Source organism: Podarcis liolepis (assembly GCF_965112155.1).
Source record: "Podarcis liolepis genome assembly, chromosome: 7".
Taxonomy (NCBI): Eukaryota; Metazoa; Chordata; class Lepidosauria; order Squamata; family Lacertidae; genus Podarcis; species Podarcis liolepis.
The window spans coordinates 57,734,438-57,746,245 of NC_139561.1; the positions used below are offsets into that span (position 1 = coordinate 57,734,438).

Sequence of the window (11,808 nt, forward strand, 5' to 3'; positions counted from 1 at the left end):
TATTAAGAATAAGTTTAATTATGATAAAAGTGTGTATTGGCAATAAGTAATATGAAATTGAAATATGGAATAGATGGGAGGTTGGGTCTTTAGTGTTAAGACCAATATATGTTTTTATTGTTTGCTAAGAGAATTGTGTGTCTGTGGTTGTTCTTGTGTGTAATTTGGTATTTGTGGTTTCTTTTTTCTTGTTGTATCAATAAAAAAAGGAATTTAAAATGAATATAAGAAGGAATATGTGTTTCTATTTTATTTTTTTTAGAATTGTAATGTGTTTTGTTCTGTGTGTTTTATATGTTATATTTGTTATAAATGTGGAAAACTAATAAAAAAATTGGGGGGGAGAAAAAGAATTTTTTAAAAAAGTAATCTTACTTGTTGATGTTGACGGGAAGCAAGCTGAAGCTCCTTTCAAATCCTCTCGTCCTTGACCTGGAATCATCAATTTAAATCAGCGCAAGAGGCAGTATTTCATAACAAAGCTTATTCTGTATATTTGTGTGCATGTGTCTGTATGCATTAGTACCAGATTTATGTAGAGGCTGGCCCATTAGGGCAAAGGAAACGCTGCCCAACCAACCTCAGTCCTGCCCAATTATCTGCCCGTCACTGGCTCTGGCGCCACCTATGGTTGGGCTCCATGCCTTCAGCCCTACCAGCATCAATGAGCACCAGACATGAGTCAGCATACCAGCCCAACGCCTGATGAATTGCTTATATAAAGGGTGGTCATTCCTTGTCTGGCACAGCTGGACTCTACCATGACCACCATGAATTCCCTTTCAGTTGCAATTAAAAGCAGCATATGGAAGTATAAGCATTTTGAGAGCTGATTGAAGGAACATGGGAGGTTTTCCAGCCAACTCTCTGCTCAGTGTAGGGAATGAACCAGAAGGCATTTTCACTATTGTAGTACTTTTCAAGATCTGGGAACCCAATGTCTTTTTAACTGAAAAAAGCACCTTGAGCAAGAGCTACTATTTTTGGTGCAGGTCCCAGAGACAATGATTTGGAGCGCTTCAATAACTTGTGGCAGTTTTACTTAAGCTGCGTTTTCCATGAATTTGCATTGGATGTAACAGAACTTGCACCCCGTTGACTTGAAACTGAAGCTCCTTGTGTCTTCCATGTCCCTAAATGCTTTGTTTTCCAGCATACAGGGGCTAAAAAGCTCCCCTTCCACACTGACTGGGTGGCACCAGGAAGCTGGAGACATAAACCTTGATGCAAAAAAAGTAATGGGGATTTGACTCTCCATGATCCCAGACCGCTACCTCACTGGCCGAGACTTCTTCTCAGCTGCTTTAAATTTAAACTAAAAGCTGGGAGGAGAAACTCTGCACATCTCTTGCATCACATCTCATGCGGGGTGTGTGTACTGGCTTTAAAAACATATGGAAAAGAAATGAATGAATGGGAATTCAGACACATTGGTTCTGAACAAAAATTCATTTGTTTTTCATTCATTTGTTTTTGTGGGGATAAAAAAATGTCTGATTTGTTGGGTCTAATGCCCAGGGATAAAGCTTGAAAAGCTTGGCCTGAAGGCACATGAGGCCACCAGGATTGAACCCAGAGCTTTCTGTAATACAAAGCATGCAAAGCATCACTAAGACACAACCCATAATGTCACTTTCTGTCCCCTCCTCTGACCTTCTCCTGACACACTCATGAAGACTATTTCCAGATGCATGGGGAGGTTGCATTCCATGCAGACACTCTGTATGAAGGCTTTGAAGACGGGAGCATCGACATCTGCAGCCTTCAGAAACATGTCCAGGACCAGTGAGACCTTCTCGTGGGAACTGGCTGTCCCCTCAATCTCATTCAAGGCCACCCCTGGGAGAAGCTGCTTGGCTTTTCTCAGGACCCATTCTGGATGGTGACTGAGGAAGTGCACCAGCTGCGGCCAAGCATTCCTGATGGCCTTCTGGACGTCTGCATCGTCCATCCAGAATGGAGGCTGGAAGGAAAAGAGAAGAAAGATGAAATGGTTGCAAATGGCTGAAGCAAATATTAGTACATAAGCCCTGCCAGGATTTTAAGGCCCAAAATGAAAGGCTTGTTCACACATTACACTGAACACAAGCTATCTCTACACAGAAATGAGTTGAGTGAAAGATTTGTGTGAAAACCACTTCTTGATTTGCACAGATCAACTAGTCTGAGTGTACACAGACTGTTCACTCACTGAATGTCAGAGAGCAGGCTGGGGCATATAGTTTTAGACTTGCTGAATGCACCTTTCTCTGTTTTTGGTCAATGACTCAACCATTCCTTACTATCTTTTAATAATCTTTTAATGGCTCCTCTGTCAGACGGTTTGCTGGAGAGGGAAGGCTGAGTCCAGCTATTTAAAGTCTAACTTTCAGTTTAACCCTCCAAGCACTGATTAATTCTAACTTTTCTTAGACCCAGAAATTTATAAGGATCAGGGCCCCCACAAACTCATAACACCATAAATGTCAATCCCACCCTTCCTTCAAATGCACCCCAAGGCAATAAACAAGAGTGTTTGCTTTAACAAATAAAAATAAAATTGAAAGAACCTCTAGTTTTTTTTAAAAAAAAACCTCTTGTGAAATATATCACTTGTTAACACTGTGAAGGTAGGTTTGAATAACTGTAATTAAATAATTGGATTTATGCTCATCTAAGGCAGCTAACAATTCATGCAAATATGTATTTTAGAAAACTGATCTGACAGTAAGAGCTGCTTGGCCATGGAATGAGCTCCCTCAGAGGGTGGTGGACTCTCCCTCACTGGAGGTTTTGAAGCAGAGGTTGGGTGGCCATCTGTCAGGGATTCTTCAGCTGTGATTCCTCCATTGCAGGGGGTTGGGCTAGATGGCCCCTGAGAACCCCTTCCAACTCTACAATTCTATAGTTCTATGAAGGGAATTTCAAAAATGCCCTTGTGGCCCCTTTTACACCTTCTTCCATTCCCTGTGATTCTCTTAACTACCACCCGTAAGAAGTTCGCAGCAAGCTCGGCAGTGTTTGAAAAAGAAAAGGTTCTGACCTCCTTTTTACTCCTTTGCCTAGTCCTCAGACCTTAGTTGGCACAAAAGAGTCTTTGAGAAAGAGTATTCTTAAAGAGTATTACTGCTTTTATTCTTAAAAAGTCTTATTCTCCAAGCACGACCGACAGCTTTTACACACACCAAACGCAACCAGCTTTCTACCATCCAACCAGCCCACACCAAACACTAACATTGACCACTCTATATACAGTCATACCTCGGGTTGAATGTGCTTCGGGTTGAGCGCATTCAAGTTGCGCTCCGCAGCAACCCGGAAGTAACGGAGTGCATTACTTCCAGGTTTCGCCGCTCGCACATGCGCAGATGCTCAAAATGACATCATGTGCATGCGCGGAAGCGGCAAAAAATGACCCGTGCAAGCGCAGATGCGCCGTCGTGTCTTACGTTGCATTCAGGAGGCGAACAGGGCTCCGGATCCCATTCGCATCCCGAGATACCACTGTATACAGGTACAATTTGGTGAAAGGGTGCATGAGTCAATGTAGGCCGCTGACTCATGCTGACTTAGTTCTTTTAGCATTACAGAAACAGAGGCCAATTTTTAGCTGGCCCCTCCTACCGTCGTCATTCTGCAAAAGCGACTCTGTTGGAGTGGTCCTGCTTATTCCGGGCTCAGGGGGAATCTTACACCGTGGGCTTCATATTATCTGTGCCAGGGAGTAATGTTTGCCATTTGCAGAGAGATGTTTTGTCAGCTGAAACTTCCTGGGGATGAAAAGGAAGAGAGTCAATTCCAAAACACAAGAGGGAGATGGTTTGATACTTTACTGGGTGCAGCCTGTATATCTATTGCTCATTACAGGTGGTGGGTAGGAATTGATTGCCAACATTAGATTACTGGCTGGTTAAAGTATTTGCTTGTATGTCCTCCCAAAAGTGGAGGATATCCACACAGAATGGGGAAAATGTTAAAAATATATTTTAATAGGAAACCGGAAGCTTTCCTTTTGGGAATCACAGACTTGGATATTCCTAAAAATGCTAAAGAGATCTTCTTACATGATGCGGTCGCAGCAAGAGTTCTCATTGCGGCAAATAGGAAAAGCGATGAAGTCCCGTCAAGATTAGAATGGATTCAAAAGATGTCTGACTACGCAGAATTAGATAGCATGTCAGAAAAGATTAAAAAATAAACCAAAACAGTTATTTATCTCAAAATGGTAAGTTTTTAAAATATACCTGAAAAATAATAATAGTAGTTTAAGGTCATACGAAGCGTTCAAATAATTTCAGTAGCAGTGTTAAAAATGTGGTAAAACCATGTATTGGATTTAGAGGGAGTAGAGACGAGATTTGGATGGCATGCCTATCTAATAGATGAAAAAGTCAAAGTACATAAAGGCTTCCTGGGGCATATAGTCAGAAAGTCTATATATAAAATATGGGAGAAATATAAAAGACTCCTAGAACCGAAAACTCCCTGGTGGGCATTGCCGGCAAAAATTGTCGCAGTGAAAACATTAAATATGAAAGAAAATTGGGCTACCTATAAAATTGTATTAAAGGAAGAAAACGGAGAATTGGAATTAAAGGATTATACAGAAATTAAAGCTCATATTAGTGATTGCTTCCAATAGATTCAAATTAAGTATAGATTAGCGAAAGACAAAAAGTTAGGATTTGAAAAAGAAATATCAAAATTTGATAAATACTTAATACAAGAAAAATAAAAATATATATCTGATCTTAGAGTGGGAAACAAAGGATGAATTGGTTAAAGCATCAATGATTAAATGGGTGCAAGATATTGGGAAAAATATTATGTTTGAACAATGGGAAAAATTGTGGAAAGAAGATATGAAATTCACTATGTGTTATATATTGAAATAAAATTACCTCAAAATACAACATAGATGGTATTTAACACCTGAAAGAATAGCAAAAATGAATAAAAATTGTAGCGATGTCTGCTGGCGATGCAACACTGGAAAAGGTACAATGATACATATATGGTGGAATTGTTTAAACATCAAACAATTTTGGGAAACAATATATAACGAAATGAAAAAAATGTTCAGATATTCATTTAGGAAAACACCAGAAGGTTTTCTATTGGGAATAGTACCAGGAAGCCTAAAGGAAGAAGACAAGACCTTATATTTATACGCAACAGTAGCCGCAAGGCTATTGATTGCGAAAAATTGGGAAAGTAGTATTGTACCGACAAAAATAGAGTGGCTTGTCAAATTATTGGGGTACTACAATATATCCAAAACAATGGGAGAAATTGGAAGGATCTCAAATGAGAAGATAGATAGGGACTGGAAGGTGTTTAAAAGATACTTGCAAAACCATATCGAAAAATCAGAACTCCTATTAGAATAAACAAGTTCCGTTTCAAATACTGAAATACTAAATAAGATGGATAACAATGTGTAATAGAAAAAGAAGTATGAAATTAGGTTAAAGGTGTGTGAAAGAAAGTAATAGAAGTGGAAAGAAATTGCAACTGAGTAGATTGGAAGTCTAACACAAAGGTGGGGTGAGGGGTGGTGGATGGTGATGGGAAAAGGAATTATTTGTGGGATTGAGTGTAAGTATGTTTGAACACTTTAAAGGATTGTATGAAATGTATGTTTGTATGCTTGTATATTTGTAATACATGTGTATTAATGATGAATTATTTTAACAATAAAAACTTACTATTTTTTAAAAAAAAATGTGGTAAAACCAATGAACGGATTAAGGGATATTGAAATTGAACAAAACTCATGTAATGGCACAAAACAATTAATACAGAGTCTATAATAAGGAATAGACGGGAAGTCTGGCGCATAGAAAAAGACCACTTTTATTTTATGTATTTTATGTTTTGAAGGTTATTAGTTGATGTATTAATTCTCTTTTTTTCTTTGGTGGTGATGGAATTTATTTTCTTTTTCTGTATGGTGTGTTAATGTGAACGGTAACAATAAAAAACAAAAATAAAAACCTCTGCCTTGGTCCATTAAAAAAAAAAGTATTTGCTTGTATGGGCAAACCGACCAAAAGGATTCGAGTAAGAGATGATAGGCGGGATTATGATCAAACTGTTTAAAAATGGATCTTTTTTGTTGTGCACTAAGTGCAACACAATGCATGAAAACATAAATCCACATCCCTTGTTGGGACTACTCTTGGTCGCCACCCTCCACTCCAAAGTTTTGGGGACACTACCCAGCGCTTTTTTCTGGGGGGGGGGGCGCAGTGGTATGAATACCCCTAAACATTTTGTGAATCTTTATAGTTTTGTCCATTTACTGTATTTATTTTTCCCAATTTGATTTTCGTGAGTCAAAATGAGAGTGCCCCTAAACATTTCTTTTAGGAAAAAAAGCACTGATATTACCTATTATTTAGTTTAATGTATAATCCATTCACCTCTGTAAATGCTATAGTTCAGGGTGGTGCAATCCGCAGCCCACAGACCACATGTGGCCCATAAGGTCTTTTTTGGCAGCCCTCAGCAGCATTCAAGAAAAAACATCATAAACCCTTAAACAATTATTTTTTGCATCATGCGTTGTTAACGAAAGCGCATTCATCTGTGCATTAAATTTGTTGAATAATTAAATTTATTAAATCTATTATTTATTTAATTATACATACTTAATTAAATATATTAACTGAGCATTTTAAATAATATTAAATATATACAGAACACTTTAATTTGTGATATGGAAATTTTATTCAGTGTGTGGCATGTGGGTTCTGCGTTGAAGTACTCTTGCAGCCCACTCAGTATGAAAAGTTGGCCTGCCCTGTTATAGTGGTTGTAGTTGAACATGCATCATAAACATTTTAAAACGTATTTGGCAAGAATATATATATATATATATATATATATATATATATATATATATATATATATATATATATATTGTCCAGTAGCACCTTAGAGACCAACTAAGTTTGTTCTTGGCATAAGCTTTCATGTGCATGCACACTGAAGGTATCTGAAGACGTGTGCATGCACATGAAAGCTTATACCAAGAACAAACTAAGTTGGTCTCTAAGGTGCTACTGGACAATTTTTTTATATATTCCAACTGCGTCAGACCAACATGGCTACCTACCTGAATCTAGACCCAATGAGGACTGAGCGTGGTCAGTGGCTACAGAATACTGAGTGTCTCTTGTGGCTGGGTAGGCAGATGGGGGGAGGCAGTTGAATGGAATATCCCAGAAGAAAACGTGGCTGGCTGAGATCCTGAACAGGGGCACTCAACACTGCTACATGTCAGTGCTGCAGTTATGTAAAACCAGTTGAGCAGGGAAGCGATCAAAAGACTACAGTGCTACCTCTGGTTAAGAACTTAATTCGTTCTGGAGGTCCATTCTTAACCTGAAACTGTTCTTAACCTGAAGCACCACTTTAGCTAATGGGGCCTCCTGTTGCCACCGCGCCACCGCCAAGCGATTTCTGTTCTCATCCTGAAGTAAAGTTCTTAATCCAAGGTACTATTTCTGGATTAGTGGAGTCTGTAACCTGAAGCATCTGTAACCTGAAGCGTCTGTAACCTGAGGTACCACTGTACTACAAAGGTCCAACTGGCGAAGTTTCGCTCATGTTCCTGCTGAGACGTATAGTGGAAGATTTCTGCTTTGTCATGTAGGACATAAAACCTTGTTAAACAAAGACAGCCAAAGAAACAAAGAACTGGGTACCTACCAGAAATCTGCAGACATTAAAGAGCAAAAGTACAGAAACGAGAGGAAACGAGAGAGGGAGAGCTGATTCTTGCCTCTTTCATCTTTTTCTGTTTGAAGCTTCTGAAACATGGCAATGAAATGTTCTCCATGCCTGCCTGTGCCAAGGGACTGGCACTAAGTGAAAGTAAAAGTGCCCGGAATTCCCCAAACTCTACGGCAGAAAGTTAACAACTTTATCGGACTGAAATGCGTAAACTAATGGGAGATTAAACAAAACTTTGTCCTGCAGCATTGCACCACAGCTAACTTGGCAATTTTAGGTAATTTCTAACCAGGGAAGCAAAAAATTTTTAGCCAGGCAGTGTGTTAACTCCTTCCCCCCACACAGGAACGCAAATGCCACGTCCGATCTCATTACAGAAAGTTGTGCAAAGACCAACTGCCACAAACTGCAGGGAGACTGAAGCAATCGGGCAAAATGAGCTCACGAAGGAGCAGGCAATGCGAGGGTGAGTGCCAGCGATGCACCAGGAACCCCTGAAGCCACCACCATCTTTGCCCAGGGGCATCATTTCGCCTTAAAATCCCACAGCACAGAGCAATTGCCTCAGCTTTAAATGTGCTGAAAAGTTCAAACCTGCGTTACAGATCCAACTACAATTCAAACCCTCTTCCTCCTGGGAGGAGATTCCGTTTCCCCATCAAGGAAACAAACATCTTGCAAGATCAAATTAATGCAACTGACCGACTAACACAGAAGCTTCTTCAATTGCTTCTTCAACTGCAGCTCAAGACTGATCCTTCCACCCTCCATTTTATCTGTTTGCTGAACAATATTCAAACACGTGGCCTTTTCGGCCCCTGCGCAAAATGTTCCTCTTTAGACAAGCCTACCCAGATTCTAGGAAAGTTGAGGTAATTTCAATCTAGTTTAGCATTTTTAATGTTTGTATGTTTTAGAGTAGGGTTGTAAATTTTTCCTGATTTTATTGTTCTAGCTTTTATAAACTTGAGGGTATTTTTTTTAACAAAAAAGTAGTGTATGAAGTTCATGAAGCAAACAAAAACATACCCTTCAGTACATTCAAGGAGAGACCAGCTCCTGTCACCTTGAGTCCCATCTGACTGAAAACAATGCAAATGTCCTTTCTCCTTCCTGTTTTCCTATCACTGCTAACCCATAATTTGAAACTGGCCGTGTTCCAGTATTGAAACTCTATACATTTCAAATGTAAGGATGGCCCAATCTGTCAATTTTGGTTTCTCTCAGTTTCTCATTTTTCCAATGGATTCAGCTCTTCCCATTTCTATATCAGTTTTTGATTTATTTTTAAAGTCCTCATGAAAACTCATCAGTGAATTTCTTCTAACGTACAAGTTTTTGTATGCAAGCTTGTCTAATTTACACATTTTTGCAAAGCAGTTTTGTCTAATGTAATATAATGCATTCAGCATCTTATTTTCCTTAACATATATTGCATTTCTATGCACATCCCAGAACATGCATTTTAAAAGTGTGGCTGTGCTTCCAGTTGTGTATTGTTCTGGAAAGTGTGGACTTGGTGGGATCGCCTTTAAATGTGAACTGAATTGAATTTCCCCCATCCCCATTCCGATGCATGCTACTCTCATTTTGATAGTATAGTAAGAAATATCCCATACTCGCAAATCTGAGGAATAAAAAAATATTAAGCCAGCTCTTCCTGAGACTGGTAGTTTTGTTCAACTCTTAATTAACCGAAACTGTCACTTTCATACATGTGTGTTCATGGGGCCTTTGCAATTGGTAAATTTATTTATGTTATTTAAAATAATTGTTAACTCAATAGTCAAAGAGATACTTTATGTTGCATTACATTTATATTTATCCATTTGCTGCTTTTCAGCTAAACCCTCAAAGCAATATAGAAAGGTAAAAAATCCCCCAAACAGCCCCCCCTAAAATTACAAAACAAGGCAATCTTGGAGGCTAGACCCCACAACTAGGCTTTGCTTCCTACCTTTCAGGAAGTCAACTGTATCACCGGTAAAGAAATCTGTGTCTTGCATTAGTTATACGTGTGAAGGCAGCTCTGTTTAAATGTTTTTAATGTCTGATGTTTTATCATGTTTTTAATATTCTGTTGGGAGTTGCCCAGAGTGTCTGGAGAAACCCAGCCAGATGGGTGGGGTATAAACAATAAATTATTATTATTATTATTATTATTATTGACAGCAGAGAACTCTGATGGTTACATTCCAAGGCATGTGCAAAGTGCTATAACAGCAGGGAGTCCCTGTGAGAGCGATGCAGCAGGTGCAGTAGCCAAGGCACTGAGGCGTCAGTTTTACTGAGGATGTCTGCCTTTGTTTGGGGACTATGTCACCTCAGACAGTGGTGGGTGTCTATCACTTCCTGTCTAGCATTCACACCAAGAGGGGGGGAAATCCCGTCACCTAGAAAATAAAGAGAACTAGCTCGCTATAGAGGATGACAGCCTATCATTGAATAGAATCGTCTAGTCCAGCCCCCTGCAATGCAGGAATCTCCATTAAAGCATCCATGGCAGATGGGCATCCAACCTCTGCTTAAAAACCTCCAAGGAAGGCAAGTCCACAACCTCCTGAGGGAGCCCGTTCCACCGTCGAACAGCTCTTAGCTTTTGGAGCATACACAGTGGCTAAAAGCTCCTCTCCCCTGCTTCTTGGGCGACCTTAGGAATGGAAAGCGAGACCCTGCAGGCAGCAGAAAAAGTAAGGGGTCTTTGTGCGCCCCCGCCATGGCTCCCGACCACCCCATCGCTGTTCTTCTCAGTCCCAGGCAGCACAGCTGTGTTTCCATCACCATCAGCCCTAGCAGGATACTTGGAAACACCTGGATGTTTGGGAAAGGCGATTTCAATAGCGTGTGAGGACCACGTGCACGCTTCCCTCAGTACAAGACTTCCATATATAGGATTAGAGGTTTAAAGATTTCAAGGCAAGCAACCACCTCCAGCACCATAATTGATGCTTTTGAATTATGGTGCTCTTGAGAGTCCCATGGACTACAATAAGATCAAATGCATCCATTCTTAAGGAAATTAGCCCTGAGTGCTCACTGGAAGGACAGATCCTGAAGCTGAGGCTCCAATACTTTGGGCACCTCATGAGAAGAGAAGACTCCCTGGAAAAGACCCTGATGTTGGGAAAGATGGAGGGCACAAGGAGAAGGGGAGGACAGAGGACCAGATGGTTGGACAGTGTTCTCGAAGCTACAAACAGGAGTTTGACCAAACTGCGGGAGGCAGTGGAAGACAGGAGTGCTTGGCGTGCTCTGGTCCATGGGGTCACGAAGAGTCGGACACGATTAAAAGACTAAACAACAACAACAAAACCTCCTTTTGCTCTTTCTACAAATTAAAATCCTCATGCGTCGGTAGGACTTCCCAGTAAGCAGCCTTTGCGCCTCTGCATTTCTCGCATTAAATTCCTCGGGACTTTCCAGGTTTGAGCCCGCGCGCCTCCTTTCCTTTGCCATTTTCCAATACCCTCAGAAGAAAAGGCAAAGCCGCCAGGGAGCCCTGCGAGTGGAAATCAGACAAAAGCGCCATCTCGTGGCCAGAGAAATCTCACCACTGAAGGAAAAACCAGAAACTCAGTCCGCTTATTTCGCTCTCTCCGAGACTCCTACATACCTTCGGCAGTAAGAAGACAGTCATTCTCCTTCGGAGCGGCCAGCACCCACTTTCTCTCCCCAGTCTACTCCATGCCTCTGCGCGGCAAGTGCAACGCAGCTGCAAAGCGGCCAGTCCCAGCTGCATGTCAGCCTGGCAGCAAGAGCAGCCTTGAATCCGAAAGTGAAACTTTACTGGGGCTACCGTTGAAAGGCCTAGCCAGAAATAAGCAAGGCATTGCTAGGAAATCATGTGTTTGTAAGGCAGACCAGGCTGCCTGCAGCTCAGCATCTCTAAAGATTTAAGGCAAGCCCAGCCAATGCGCACCAACTTTGCCCAGCTGGATCAGTGCAGGCTTATCCAGGCATGTATCAGCACACCTTCCTGAGGTTGGGCATATATAACTTTTTCTGAAGCAGGATATATTGGTAGGGAAAGTCAGAACCACACAGAGTAGTGGGGTACTTTTGTTTTGTTTTTGCAGTTAGCTTTCTCCT

At 40.8% G+C, this 11,808-nt stretch overlaps 1 protein-coding gene across 2 annotated transcripts in view; it reads right to left on the reverse strand.

Moving 5' to 3' along the window:
* NLRC5 (NLR family CARD domain containing 5) overlaps window positions 1-11,508 on the reverse strand; it is a 55,081-nt gene extending 43,573 nt beyond the window's left edge. Inside the window, exons 1-4 of one of the 2 annotated variants that reach the window (XM_083511434.1) lie at window positions 11,333-11,508; window positions 3,604-3,749; window positions 1,654-1,963; window positions 376-432 (exon numbers count right to left, since the gene is read on the reverse strand). In XM_083511434.1, coding sequence (XP_083367560.1) covers window positions 376-432; window positions 1,654-1,963; window positions 3,604-3,612 — 376 coding nt within the window. In that variant the 5' untranslated portion in view covers window positions 3,613-3,749; window positions 11,333-11,508. Of the gene's footprint in view, window positions 1-375; window positions 433-1,653; window positions 1,964-3,603; window positions 3,750-7,695; window positions 8,522-11,332 lie in introns of those variants that run through there. The other variant, XM_083511435.1, reaches the window with a different exon arrangement.
* Window positions 11,509-11,808: the final 300 nt, after the last annotated feature.